The sequence below is a fragment of the Monodelphis domestica genome, chromosome 3 (assembly GCF_027887165.1).
Source record: "Monodelphis domestica isolate mMonDom1 chromosome 3, mMonDom1.pri, whole genome shotgun sequence".
NCBI lineage: Eukaryota > Metazoa > Chordata > Mammalia > Didelphimorphia > Didelphidae > Monodelphis > Monodelphis domestica.
The window spans coordinates 486,098,678-486,114,582 of record NC_077229.1 but is presented as its reverse complement, the minus strand read 5'-3'; the positions used below and the strand labels follow the sequence as shown (position 1 = coordinate 486,114,582).

The 15,905-nt window shown below is 35.6% G+C and overlaps 1 protein-coding gene across 10 annotated transcripts in view; it reads right to left on the bottom strand.

Moving 5' to 3' along the window:
* Positions 1 to 15,905, bottom strand: part of ARHGEF28 (Rho guanine nucleotide exchange factor 28) — a 373,512-nt gene that overhangs the window by 189,868 nt on the left and 167,739 nt on the right. For all 10 annotated transcript variants that reach the window (XM_056824748.1, XM_056824754.1, XM_056824753.1 and 7 more), the window contains one exon: positions 8,206 to 8,386. In XM_056824748.1, the coding sequence (XP_056680726.1) occupies positions 8,206 to 8,386 (181 nt within the window). The remainder of the gene's footprint in view (positions 1 to 8,205; positions 8,387 to 15,905) is intronic.

The following is a 15,905-nucleotide window of genomic DNA, read 5'->3' as shown; positions in this document are numbered from 1 at the left end:
TTCTTTACTCTCTTCCCTAATTCCTTAATAAAACATTTTTTTAAGTTCAAAGATATTTTATTTTCTCAATCACACGAAATAAAAATTTTCAACATCCATTTTTCAAAATTATAAGATCCAAATTGTCTCCTTCCCTCCTTTTCCCTCCCCCCCACCATGGTAAGCAATTTGATCTGGATTATACATGGATTATCATGCAAAACATAATTCCATATTGGTCATTATTGTAAGCAAATACTCACATAAAACCAAAACTCCAAAATAAAACTGTAATAAACTAACGTCAAAGATAGTATGTTTTGGTCTGTATCTGACTCCAATAATTTTTTCTCTAGAAGTAGGTAGCATTCTTTGTTGTAAATCCTTCAGAACTGTCCTAGACCAGTGCATTGCTGAGAATAGCTTAGTCTTTCACAATTGATCATCACACAATATTGCTCTTACTGTGTACAATGTTCTTCCAGGTCTGTTTATTTTGCTGTGCATCAAATCATATAAATCTTTCCAGATTTTTCTGAAATCATACTATTCATCATTTCTTATGTTAAAATAGTATTTTATCACCAACATATACCACAATTTGTTCAATCATTTCCCAATTGATGGACATCCCCTCAATTTCCAATTTTTTGCTATCACAAAAAGAGCTGCTATAATTTTTTTGTACAAACAGGTCCTTTCCTCTTTTTTAGGATCACTTTGGAATATAGACCCAAAAGTGGTATTATAGGATCAAAGGGTATGCACAGTTTTACAGCCCTGTGGGCATAGTTCCAAATTCCTCCAGAATGGTTGGATCAGTTCATAACTCCACCAGTAATGTATTAGTATCTCAATTTTACCACATCCTCTCCAACATTTGTCATTTTCCTTTACTGTCATATTGGCCAATCTCAGAGGTGAGAAGTGGTACCTCACAGTTGTTTTAATTTTCATTTTTCTAATCAAGAGCAATTTAGACATTTTTTCATATGAACATTGATAACTTTTACTTCATCTCAAAACTGCTTTAACCATTTGTCAATTGATGAATGTCTTATGTTCTTGTAAATTTGACTTGGTTCTCTATAAACTTGAGAAATTAGACCTTTATGAGAGAAATTTGTTATAACAATGTTTTCTAAGTTTGTTATTTCCCTTCTATTCTTGGTTACATTGGTTTTGTTCATACAAAAGCTTTGAAATTCATTATAATAAAAATCATTCATTTTATATCTTATAATGCTATTTCTTGTTTGGTCATAAATTCTTCCCTTCTTCATAGATCTGCCAAGTGAACTAGTCTATGTCCCCCTAACTTATTTATGATATCACTCTTTATTACTAAATCATCTACCCATTTTGACATTATCTTGATAAAGGGTATGAGATTTTGGTCTATACCTAGTTTCTGCCTTGTTGTTTTCCAGTTCTCCCAGTAGTTTCCAGTCAAACTTTTTAAATGGAGGGAAGCAGAGATTAAGAACACCTAAGCCAGATAGTCAGGAAAAACATTCAGATTTTCTTAGAGGTCACAATAAGCTAATAGCAGGTAGTGGGAAGTAGAGAAAGAAGAAAACATTTTTTTTTCCTTTTTTGTAGGGCAGGGTAGAGGACTGTAGGATTCAGCTATGGTAGTTATCACCTTACCCCAGAGAGGCATATATTTACACAGGATCAGGAACACCCAGAAGTAGGGACAATAGAAGTTAGAAGAAAGTTTTTTGAGGTGACAACACTATCATCTAACCTTAGCGTTGGAAGTTAACCAGCTAAAACAAAAATTAGGTCCTCAGGAAAAACGGCGAGTAAAGTCACATTAGGAAAGTAAGCTATGTTTGCGCTTCAAGAGATAGACCCAGGAAAACTCAACTGTACACTGCTTGTCTATATCTCTACTGAGATATCACTTACCCTTGCTTTCTCTAAAGGCTACCCCTTTCTTAGGATGAAGCTAAAACAAAAGCTGCTTTACTGGTCTAGATAAGTACAAGAGAGAGGTGTTCTGGTCCTCAGTTTCCCACTATGTGAAATAAGGAAGTTAGACTAAGCAATTATAGTAGGACCTCATTTGACAAATCCTTTGCATAAGTTGAAAATCACACATAACAGCAAACCCTATTACTTAAAAAGTATTTCTTACACAGATATACCTAGGCATGTTAGGACTTTTCTTGCACTAATTAGAGCTGCCAACATCACTCCTTCTGTCCTTTGGGGCCATTATTAATAACTACATAACATTAATGAAACAAAGAAAAGCACTGCTCTGACGTCAATATGACTTGTCACAAGTCATACTGACCTGGAAGCTAACATTGGCACAAAACACAGAACAACCCACATTAAAGCTTCTCAGAGTGAGACTAAGCACAACTGGGTGAAATTCTGTGAGATTTTAGGCTGCTTGGGAAACTAGTGTGTAATTAAATTATTTTTTGCCTTTATTTTTTCCTGCTGCTAATCACATAGACCTGAATTCTCATGTGTTGAATTTCCATAAAATGAAGTCCTGATATCGTAAGATCCTCCCCATACAGCACTAAATTCTATGAAATTACAAAATACTGGGTGGCTTGGTCCCTGACCTAGACTGGCTATGGGCAGATTCTTCTTAACTAAAGGCAAAGAGAGATTCTGCTTTCTTAGGACCTGCCACATTTCTAGTGAAAATTGTTGTTTAGTCATGTCTGACATTTCACGATCCCCTTGGGAGTCTTCTTGGTGGTGTCTTACTGGAGTGGTGTGCCATTTCCTTCTCCAGCTCATTTTATCAATGACGAAACTGACTCAGGTGACTTACTCAGGGTCACTCAGGTAGTATCTGAGGCTAGATTTGAGCTCAGGAAGATAAGTCTTCCTGACTCCAGGCCTGGCACCCTATCTACTGTGCCACCCAGCTGCCCTTCTAATGAAATCAAATTCAAGGAATAGAAAGAATTGGGCTCTGGAGGACACAAAATAAAGGCTGGGTGCTGAGGAGATAAAAAAGATAGGAAAACATCCTTATTTCTTATACAACTGCTAACTGGAAAGGACTTAAAAGTCATCAGGATGGTTTTGCTGGTCATAATTGACAGAATAAAAACAGTTCAAGCCACATAGTGTCTGTCACTGTGCCCATTGGCTAATGACCCAGACTTAATAATCTGAGAACAAAGGACCAAAAAACAAGAAAAGTTATACCATTCACAATCAAATGAAAATAGCTTAAGGCCCAGAGACTCCTCTCATATGTGATGGTGTTTCAGTGCAGTGCCCTAATTTTAATGAGCTGGAATCCTTCCTCTATTCCATCTCATTAGCAGAACAGAGAAAGAGCAAGAGCATAAATTTAGGGAAACATTTGTATTATACTCAACATTGTCAGAATACCCTCATAGAAAGAGCACTAGATATGGAGTCAGAGCCACTGAAACACAGGACTTATCGCTGTGTGATGTGGAGCCGGTCATTAACTTATCTGAGACTCAGTTTCTTTATCTGTAAAATGAAGAAGGTTGGACTCAAGGACTCCCAAGGGCCCGTCCAGCTCTGATATTATTCTGTACCTTATATTATCTCCAGAAGGAGCTTCATTATAACCCACACCACTCCAAATGGGCAAATTTTGATACAAAATGTTTTTGGAAATCCTAGAAAGATCCTGTGTCCTAAAAACCCTCCTTTCCTTGAGCTGAGGGCTCAAATGCCAGCTTTAGAGCCTTATCTCCATTTTTTAAAGCTTTGATCTCGATTAAAATGTCACTTCTGTCAGAGGCATTTCCATCTTCAGAGGCTATGATTAATCATTTATACCTTAGTGTGAATGAAGAATCAGAAGAGGTTTTAATAAAGAAGAGAGAAAGAGAAGATAACTGTATACTTGAATATGAAGGAGGAGCCCATCACCAAGGAGAGAGAAGGATGTAGAAAAGGAAGAAGAAAGAAAACTTGAGATAAGTTTGCTTGGTGCAACTCTCCTTTAAATAGAACAAACTCACTTAAAGTTCCACTGATTATCCTCAGGCTAAAAATTTTTAAATAGAAAATTCCTCGTTTTATAAGATAAATACAGAACGGATATTTTACAAGTTAGGGTATGAAATCTAATTTTTATGATTTTAGTGTACATGTAGAAAGTAAAATCTTGAATAGGATCACATGCAGTGTTCTTGAAAAAGTACTTTGACCCTGAATGAGTTTTTCAAGACGTCGTATAGCCCTTTCCAGGAATTGTTTTACAGTGTCTACCAGCTCATGTTCAACTAGTCTTTTTCTTCCTTTTTTTCCATGTATAAAATCTGAATCACTTTTCCTCTTATGTGGGCAGATATAGATGTTCAATTTAAATTTTAGTATCAAATATATTTTAAATAATAACAATAATGGCTAGCATTTATGCAGGGATCTAGTACATATTAGATGGCTACATAGTTCAGTGGATAAAGTGCCAGGGCTGGAGTCAGGAAGACCTGAATCTAAATATCACCTCAGATACTTCCAAGCTGGATGACCCTGGTTAAGTCACTTAACCCTGTTTGCTTCAATTTCCTCATCTGTCAAATGAGCTATAATAGACCTGGCAAACCACTCTAGTACCATTGCCAAGAAAACCCCCAAATAAAGTCACAGCATAACTAAGAACCAATATACACTAGTACACATGGTATCTCATTTGATTCTCACTACTTCTCAGGTCCCATTTCCTTATTTGTGAAATTAGGAGAATGGAGTAAATAATAAAGTTTTTAAAACAATAATGGCTATTATGTATAAAATAACAATAATGCAAGGCATTTTACATGTATTATCTCATTTGATCTCCAGGACAACTCTGGGAAGCAGGGCTATTATTATCTCCATTTTACAAATGGGCAAACTGAGGCAGATTGAGGTTAAGTAATTTGTTCAGAATCATACAACTAAATCTCTGAGTAAATAAGGATTTGAACTCAAGTCTTTCTGATTCCAAGTTCAATGCTCTTATACACTATACTGCCAAGCTGGCCATTTTTTATTTAGCTGTCAGGATTTGTAAAACTTTATATTTCATAGACATTTAAAAAATAGCCTGTTGACAATGAAGAACAGTATGATAAAACTTCAAAGAAGAGGATACAATAAAAGACTTGAAGAACTACAGGTGGTGGACTCTTCAATCAAAGGTCCATGTATTCTCTAATTCTCACCCTCCTGTTGGACAGGAAACTTCTACTTAAAGTATTTGATAAATTCCCCATTCGAACACTCAGGTAAGGTACTTTAAACTGTTTATTGAATAGTTATCTTAAGCAATCATACAATTGCTAATCGTGATATGAATCACTATTGTTACCACCTTGTTTTTAAGTGGTATCTATTTAAGGATGCATAGCAATGCTTAAGATACATCATGTGTGTGTGATTCCAATAATAACAGAGAAAAAAATGTGTATTATAAGTTGAGAATATTACTTTAGAACTCACGCAAAAACATGACTTAATTTGGCCAAAAAATAAAGATGGCATCATCTATCATATATAAACAAGTGGACTTCCATTATAATCATGCTGATTCTGGATCTGTTCCTCTAATCCTTTTATATTCAATTCATAATGGTATCTCTTTTTTTTAATACAAAGTTCTATTTATGAATGACTCATCTATTCTGACAATACAATTATCCAAGACAATTTTCAATAACTCAGGCTGAAACCATCCATCTCCAGAGAAAGAAGTAATGGAGTCTGAAAGCAGATTGAGGCATACTATATTTCATTTTATTTCTTCACTTTTCTTTTGTTTATTCAAGCTCTCTTTCACAAAATGACTAATATGGAAAGATGTCTTAACACTATTATGCATGTAAAATCTATATTAGATTGTTTGTTGTCTCAGGAAGGGGGAAAGGAAGAGAAGAAACTTGGGTAAGAATTTGGCTCAAACTCAAAAAAATCAAGGTTAAAATTGTTTTTTCATGTAATTGAGGAAAAAATAAAATATTATTTAAAAAAATAAAGTACAAAGCTCTGGAAATTAAGTAGCCTTTCTATTTGTTGTTGTTTTTTTGTCATAGTTAACTCTACAATATTCACAATGAGTAAATCATTGGGCAAGCTTCATTTACTGAATTTGGTACCTGGCTTCGACATCTCTTAGCTTTGTGACCATGAAGACGTCTCGCAATGAGTCTCAAGGAAATATTTTGGGAAAGTGCTTTCCGTGCCTTAAAGCTTTCTATAAAATTGAGTTTTTGTTACTCTCTCACAGAATTTTAGGTATATAAATCATCACTGTTCTACCAAAAAGGCTATAAGAAATCACAAGATGTGATAAATTGGAGTGTTTTATAATGAAACAACATAAATTTTCATCAAAGCAGTAAATATGCAATAACCATTGACAAGGAAGACTTTTGAAGAGTTTTTTATATGATCTCATGATGTTATTCCTTTTTTTTCCCCTCTATTCTGAGGGACCTTGTATTATCAAGTTATATCTTAATGGATCTGCAAAGAACCACCAACAGTAATAGAAAATGGGTTGATATTGCTCAGTGAGTCGGGCTCTTGTCATACTGAAACAACACTCTCAGAAACTCTGGAAAGAAGCCAAGAGTAGCAGAAGAGAACCATCAAAGTTTTTTACAAGATGAAACATTCTCAATTAAGGACATGAATCAAATGGAAAAGAAGAGTTTCATTGTTTGAAAATTTTATGCAGAGTAGCTGGGTGCCTCAGTGGATAGAGAGCCAGGCCTGGAGATGGGAAGTTCTAAGTTCAAATCTGACCTCAGACACTTCCTAATTGTATGATCTGGGCAACTCATTTAACTCCAGTTGCCTAGCCCTTACCATTCTTCTGCCTTAGAACTTAGTATTGATTCTGAAACAGAAAGTAAGGGTTATTTCTAAAAAAAAAAAAAAGAAAATTATATGCCAACTTGTTACATCTCACATAAGGTAACATTTTGATTTAAGAATTTTTTAAAAGCCTATGTGTGAAATAAGGTAATAAAACATTTCTTCATTATATAAACAACTAATTTTCTCATGAACAAAACTTAAATATGTTATACCCATAAGTAATAAGATAAAATTGGAAGTACAATATAATCTCACTATTGTGGTCTGATTTTCAACTATAAATCCCATTGTGGTCACTGATTTTCTTATTGAGATTCTTACAGAGTAATGGATATAAGAAAGACTCAAATTGGGGTATTCATGTAAATCTCTGAACCTTGTAGTCACTATTACTTCATCTGCCCTTTACTAAAATCAGATTTGATTGAAAATTGAATGGAATTAAAAAAAAAACCAATATGTCTTCCCCCAGTGAATCTTCCAAATTTTATGAGAAAGATAAATCAAGAAAAAAGCATTTTGTACACATCAAGCATTAATTAAACACCTGCTATATGCTCAACACTGTGCTAAGTGTTAATTTACAGCTGAAACAAAACAAAATACAAAGCTTTTAAACAGTTTGACCATGGGGAAAATGTAGCACCATGAAGGAGGGCTGGTTGCATAAATGATCAAGTCATATTTGAACATTGTTTTTAGGATAACAGATTTAGTAATGAAAGGGACTTAAAAAATTGTTTAATTCAGACTCTCATTTTATCGATAAATAAAAAGGACTGAATAGAAGTTAAGTTTTTGCCTAAGGTCACACAGGAATTTAGTCAGACTCATGAAGTGAACCTAGATTCTCCATTATCTTATTTTCCTTTTCTTGTGATGAATATATTTCTATATACTATAATTCTGGTCATTGCTAAGCTATCAATCATAAGAGAGTTGGTAGTGTGTTTTTGTGTATGTATGTGTGTGTGTATATATATATATATATATATATATATATAAACAAACATACATAGATGTGTGCCTACATCTATGTATATAGATACATATATACATTCAAAAAAATAAAGAGGGAAGTACCTTACATACAATGCATTAATAGGAAATAAATCCAACATAATTCTGAAGTTGACAGAGTTTATTTTTAAAGAAATTACTTAAGAACTAGTAGAAGAAGTAATAAAAGAGGCATTATCATAAGCTACTATTTTTCTACAGCTTAAATAACAGTCCTTTGTCTGCTGGGTTAACACAATTCCCACTGTCCCTCCTACATTCACTTGAGGAAAAGTATCACCATCCCTAGTCCCTGGGGGTACATTTTGCAAAAACACAAAATTGATGCACATCTCTTCATACACTGTACTACGAATACGAGAATAAGGTGGCACTAACCTTGTGCAGAAGGGCTCTATCCAAAAAGTATTTCCTGAAGAGCTTAATGTCGGCCTCCAGTAAATGTTCTGCAGTGTGATTCAATGTCAGGGTCAGCGTTCCTGATGAATGAACAAATCGTAAGAGGGCATGTTCATTGATCTGCACTCTGGAGAAGTCCGTTGAATGACTGCCCTGAAAACTGAAACAGCACAAATCAGGACCCATGGACAGTTTTATAGGAAAGAGAGAAAAAAAAAAGCATCGAGTCCTATGTTCCCATTGGCCCTTAAATTTTCTAAATCATTCAAGGGCAAAATTATTCCTTTAGGAGAGACCTACAATAAGCATGATGGATCATGTATCAGTATATTTGCTAATAAAGATGGCTTTCTTCTTTCTCTTAGGGAGAAAATGCATTACAAAGCCATCGAGATACAAACCTACCACTCATCTAAAAAGAAAAAACCGCTCTTAAAGAATAGAGCTTTACCTCAATGCTTAGTGCCCCATTATCCTTTCTAACATGAAATGGAAAACTCTCACTTTATCGTGGCCATATATAGTAGAATGAGCAAAACGGCAGCTAACAGATTCATTAAGCGGATTAGAGTGGAAAACAGACACTGTCTCAAGGGAGCCCTGCACTGTTTAGATGTTACAAACAAGTCAGACATTCATAACACACTGGATCTAAGCTAGAAATCATTTTTCTAATGTGAATTGAAGCTATGCACAGATGTGGACAAGAATGGTATTCTTCTATAGAGTCATAAATAAAGGAAGAACATTCCCAAAGCAACGTGTAATTGAATTCTTGCATATAATGTATATTTTGGATCCAGTTTTGGGAAAGAACAACTATGCATTTATTAGACAAATAGTCTGTGATTGGTAGTGAGATAGTGCAGTTCTGCCCTGTCACCCAATGGACAGTAAGGTGATGAGTTGAACCCTGAATTATTAAACATCCATACTATGGACACACGAATGTAGCCCTCCACCAGCTAGGAGTGCCTTCTTGAGTCCAGAGAACTTTTCACTTTTAAGTAATTCATGCCAACATGTTGGTCATTTGGAAGGTGACAGTAATGATGGAGAGGAAAATGACTGGTTCTCCTCCCTCTCTGCCATAACATCATTTTGCTAGCCAGTATTTGCTTTGTTAAAAATAGTTAATTTTCTAAACGTATTATGCAGAGAGGTAGGATAAGCTTTTGTTTTAACATAAAGAGTTGATCAAATGCAATAATTCATCAGTTTAGAGCTGGAAAGGGACCATAAAATTTACTAATTTTAACTCCTTCATATGACAAATGATAAAACTAAGATCCAGAGACTTTTCTATGGTCCCACAAGTAATAAATATAAGAATCTGTATTGGAACCCAGGTCTTCTGATTCTAAACAGAATCCATTCTATCATACCAAACTAAATCCACCATCAGTTGAATACTGTCGGACTATTGGTTTGTTTTTGTTGTTGTTCATTTGTTTCAGTCAGGTCCAACTCTTCTGAACCCCATTTGGGTTGTTTTTTTTTTTGACAAAGATATTGAAGTGGTTTGCCATTTTCTTCTCCAACTCATGTTAATGATGGAGAAACTGAGGCTAACAGGGTTAAGTGACTTTCTCTAGCTAATATAGTGTCTAGAAACTAAATAAATAGCCCTTGGTCAAATGAATAGAATGTGTCAAAGGTGAGACTTAAACCTGGGTCATCAAGTTAAATCTTCTATATATATCATGATACTTCTCTTACTAATAGTGGAGACTCAATAAATATTTATTGAATGAAATTGAATGCATAGAGATAGCTAGGTGACAGTGACTAAAGAGCCAGATGTGGAGTCAGGAGAACCTAGGTTCAAATCTGGCTTAGACACTTCCTAGGTGTGTGATCATGAGGAGTCAACTAACTAACTGAACAAGTCAATTAACCCCCATTGCGTAGCCCTTACCACTCTTCTGCCTTAGAACCAATACTTAATATTGATTCTAAGACAGAAAGTAAGGGGTTTTAAAAAACAGAATATCTTTAAACATACTATCTAGGAGATATGTGATGTAAAAAGTAAATTATGAGGCAGCTAGGTGGCTGAGTGGATTGAGAGTCAGGCCTAGAGATAAGAAGTCCTAGGTTCAAATCTGCCCTCAGACACTTCCCAGCTGTATGATCATGAGGAGTCTCTTAACACCAATTGTTTAGCTAGCCCTTACCACTCTTCTGCCTTGGAATTAATACTTAGCATAGATTCCAAGAGAGAAGGATTAAAAAAAAAGTAACTAAGTTGGTCAGGTAGAGTTAAGGGTAATAGAATAGTCTGAGTACTAATGCGAGTACTTGTGTAATATTAAAAAAAAAAAACTTAGGTGAAAGATGCAGCTCATTCTAGATGGAATCCCTTAAGAAATGTTGAGAACAAGAGTCACATTGGATAAAAAAAGTATAGACCTAATTCAATGTGTCATTGGAGAAGGAGTGAAGGTCTGTGAGACCACAGACCCATTAGAGAAATTATGGAGAGCCTATGTAGTTCATGACATCATATTAAGGACCATTAAAATATAGATATGTATCAGGGCCATAGAACTATGGGAGTTAGAACTTTATCCAATGAGCAAACAGGGGAAATGACACAACCCAAATGGTGCTATAGGAAAAGGTCTGTAGAGACACTGAGCTGTTTGGAACAGCACTATAGGAGACACAAAGCAGGGAGACCAGTGAAGGTTTAAAGAGTCCAAAATGAGATGATAGAGTTGGAGGGAGAATGGATGGGAAATGGAAGCTGTGTGAGGCACTATAATGAGAAATAAGTGATCTGATGATAAAAATGGCATGACGGTATGGTGATAAAACAAATGTTTCAATATAAATAAATAAAATACAAAGGGAGAAGTATTAGACTTTGCTGAATGTTTAAATAAGACCTGAGAAGCACAATACATAATGGAAAACACTCTAGACAAGATGTAATGAGACTTGGGTTCTAGTCTCTGGATAGTTAGCCAATGCTTGCAGCACATAGTAGGTGTATCATGAATGTTTATTGATTATATGATTGTATGATTTTGCAAAAGTTGCTTCAACTCTGTGCTTATCAACAAAATGTGGAGATTGGACAAGATGAAGACTAGACATTTAGGAAGCAGGAATACAAAGAGGGACTGAAAAGGAGATGAAGAAGGAATAGTCCCAAAGGTGAGCGGAACAGGATGGTATGGACACTAAATATGCAAGTAGAAAGCTTCAGAGTTCATGGAGAATAAGGACTGAGAAAAGATAAAAAAGATCTTGAATTCCATGCAAAACTAAATAAGCTACTGATCAAAGAATTCAAATAGTCAAAAAGTCTATCATAGTCTAACTGAAGTCTGCAGGTTCATTCTTGAAGATCAATTCTACTTCCACAAAGTGCATTTCAGCCTAGCTATTACATGGGAAATACAAGCCAAAGTTTGAATTGGAATTTGCTTTCTATTTATCAAAAAGGAGTAAAAATGATAAGGGGGTCATGAAAGACTTACAAAAGTGTCCCTATAAAAATGTTAAGGGCCCCTTTGTTCTTCTGCCTTGCTCTCTTGAATGAAATGCCAAAAAGTCAGAGAATGATTCTCCTCAAGACACTGAGGAGGGGTAGCTAGATAGTACAGTGGATGGAGTGGCAGGCCTGGAGTCAGGAGGACCTGGGTTCAAATGTGGCTTTAGACACTTCCTAGCTGTGTGACCTTGGGAAAGTCACTTAACCCCAATTACCTAGCCCATACCCTCTTCTGTCTTGGAACTGACACTTAGTATTGATTCTAAAAGAGAAAATAAGGGTTAAAAAAAATAAATAAATAACTTATAACCAGAAGACTAAAAACTAAAAGTTAAATAGTTCAAAACTGCAGTAGTTCAGAATACTCCAGATAACCCAGAAATGAAATGGCAACAAGGAGACTGAAGGGACCAACCAAATTGTCCAGATAGTTCAGAAAGGAAGCAACAAAGAGGAGAGTGAAGGGACAAAACAAAATCATGAAGACCAGAAATGTAAATAAAACCTAGGAGGACCAATGAGTTTGTAAGACACAGATAGAGAGACAGAGGAGAGACAGACAGACAGAGAGAAGCAGAGAGAGACCAAGAGAGGTGGGGGCTAGGGGGCAAAAACAAGATGGAGATTTGGTAAGCTGCCCAAAAGACAAAAATGTATTGTTGCTTTGAACTAATGTGAGTTTTGAACCTGTAATCAAGCCTGGCATTTTCATTTAATAACACTTCCCTGTCTTAGAAAAATCTGCTAGAGCTGAGTGCTCTGGAGGTTGTCATTACAGCCTTCCTTCATCTCCCAACTGCACTCTACCATTAGCAGAAACTACCTGCGTGACCAGTGCTGTCCATTTTTGTTAAATGCAACTACATTCTCCATGATGTGATTCTTCTCCCGAAGCTTAAAAGGCTTTGAATGTGATCTTTGATAACTATATAAACATGTGGATGCATTTACTTGGAAATGTCCATCTGGTTAACTTACCACAGATCAGAAGGCACCGGGTTTCTAAATCCACTGGATTTGACCCAAGATTAGTCTTTTCTCAGTTAACAGATATTTATTAAGCACTCTGATGCACCAGACTCTGGGCTGGAGACAAGGGAAGGCAGAAGATAGCTCCTGCCCTCAAGGGGCTTACACTCTAAATGGGGAGACAACAAGCAAACCACTACGTAGGAAAAAACAATATGCAGGATATAATGGAAATAATCAATGGAGGGAAAGCATCAGAATTCAGAGGAATCAGGAAAAGATTCCTGTAGATGAGATTTTATCTGGGACTGGAAAAAAGCCAGTGAAGACAGGAGATGGTCAGGATAGAGAGGCGATGGAAATGCCTACAGTCAGACATTGTCTTGTTTCAAGAACAGCAAAGAGGTCAATATCATTGAATTGAACATTATATGGGAGTCTGGGATAAGTAGGGAGATGTAAGAAGCCAGGAAGGACTTCAAAGGTAGAACAAAAGTATGAAAGACTTAGAATGTCAAACACAGATTTTATATTTGATCCAGGGGGAGATTTTGTTGCTGTTCAGTAGTGCCTGACTCTTCATGACCTCATTTGGGATTTTCATAGTAGGGGGACTGGAGTGGTTTGCCATTTCCTTCTTCAGTTCATTTTACAAATGAAGAACTGAGGCAAAAAAGAGTTAAGTGACTTGCCTAGGGTCACACAGCTAGTGTCAGAAGCTAGATTTGAACCCAAGAAAAGCAGTTGTCTTGACTCCAGGACTTATACTCTATCCACTATACCACAGAGACATTATACTTTATTGAGAGGGGAGGGGTTGATATTAATAGACCTGCGCTTTAAGAAAATCACTTTTATTTTACACACATCAAACGTCAAGTTGAGAAACATTACATTGAAAAGCAGATAGAATTAGCATAGTAGAATCAATGTATAGCTTTATGGGGTTTTTTTGTTTGGGTTTTTACATAAAAGTGTGAATAAAAGGTGTTTACTCCTGTTTCCTTAAAAATTCATTTTAATGGATTTTTTAAAGTTAAATTCAAATAGTATTTTTGGATAGCACAAGAAAGGACCCTTTTAGGCATGAAGAAATAAGAATGGATCTTGGTCAGGTACATTTTACATAGATCCTAAAGGGTCAATTCCTATTCTCCCACAAAAAAATAAGATGACTAACTTATGTCTGAAGATCAGAACAGGGATATAAACATCCATAAAACTATACTTCTCGCCTCAGAATCTCTGTTTTATCCAAAAGAACAGCATGCAAAACTTTGTCAAATGTCTTGCTGAGGTCCAGGCAAGCTGTGTCCACAGCTTTCAAAAAATGAAATGAGGCTAATTGGGTATGAATTGTTCTTGGCAAACTTGTGCTAGCTTCTAGGGATCACCATACTTCCTAAGAGCTCACAAACCATCTGTTAAATGACCAAGAGGAAAAACCAGTGAAACAGTGTTCCCATTCTTCTTTGAAGAACTTTAAATTCACTCCAATGCTTACAAATGAATGAAAACCATTCCTTAACTACCCTCAGAACTATTCCTCATTGCTTTGCTTCTTCCTCTCCTTCCCCACACCTCCCTTGGCTCTCCTTTGGTGGGGTATGGGGAAGAGAATTATTTATGTTCATTCCCTCCTTCCTTCCACCCACTTAAGTCAAAGAACAAAGAAAAGGGTCTGGTACTAGCAAATAGCCCATTCTTGAATTTTTCAAAAGAATTGGCATCAAGCTCAATGGTCTCTATTTTTTGGCTCATTTAAAAAAATCAGTACAACTTTAGTCTACCCTGCATAAAATTTAGCTATTTCTTGAAAACATCATGTCTTCCCAACTAAATGATAAACTCCTGGTAGGAAAGATTTCATTTTGCAATGTCTTTTACGTTTTACTTAGTGCCTAGACTACAGTAATCTTCTAGTTACTAGGTCAGGAGTTGGCATTGTTGAATCTGGAATTAGAAAGATCTAAATTCTAATCTGACTTGCTAGCTGTATAATCCTGAACAAGTTAATTTACTACTATCTGCCTCAGTTTCTTCAACTGTAAAATTGTGATAATAAGAGCACTTATCTCCCAAGTTTGTCACAAGTATCAAATGAGATAATAATTATAAAGCACTTAGCACAGTACCTGGTACAGCTAGGCATTTAATAAGTGGTTGATTCCTTATTTCTTTCCTACATACTTCACAGTAGGCATTTTCAATAAATATAAATGAATGAATACTGAATAAAAACATGTTGAGGGGAGAGGCAGAATTGGATTTTGACCTGAATCAAATGGCATTGAGGGAAAAAATATCCTTAATAACTTTAGCTTTTAGGCTAGAAAATTATGTACTTTGATGAATAGAAAACAGGGATTAGACATTTCTGTTGAAGAAAATAGCATGCAAAATCATGAAAAATAACTTATAGGGAATAGGATATTAATATTATTTGTGATCTCCAATGTCCACATACAGAATATGAGTAATCAGGACAATGCAATGTTGTAAACTTAACTTCATAGGTATTATTAAAACTGGGAAGATGTGACACATAACTAGAATATGGCCAGGAAAAGAAAAACATTTCAAGGAATAGATAGATTTCCAAAGGCCACACAAATAATATAGCATGTCAATAAAATATATTCATGTACCAGCTGAGGAAAAGGCATAGTCAATAGTATCTGAGAAAGGATTAAAGAGGAGAAAGCAGAAGAGATGTTGTGGTAGGAGGATACCACAGACCACTAGGCCAGAAGGAGGAAATTGATGAATAAATCAGTAAGTGAATAAAATGATAGCAAACTGAATTAAAAGTTAAACTGAAAATTCTGGACCTAAAATAATAAATAAGTTTCTGATCAGGAAGGTAACGAAATGAAAAATCTTTGAGAGAAGCTATTCTAGCAACTACATGTAGATGAATAGTACTAGATTAAATTAGATTCAGTGGGACAAATCAATAGATTGTTGCAATAGTCTAAATATGAACTCAGTGGGATTAGGAAGAAACAGATTCTACAGAAACTAGAGGGAAAATTAATTTAGCTTAATAATAAACTATAGGAGGTGAAGGTAAGAAGGAACCAAAGATGATTTCATGCTCTGAAATCCTAGGAACCAGAAAGACAAAAGTATAGTTCATGGTAATCAATCAACAAGCATTTATTAAGCAGTCTTCTATATGCCAAGCACTGTGCTCAACAGTGGGTAT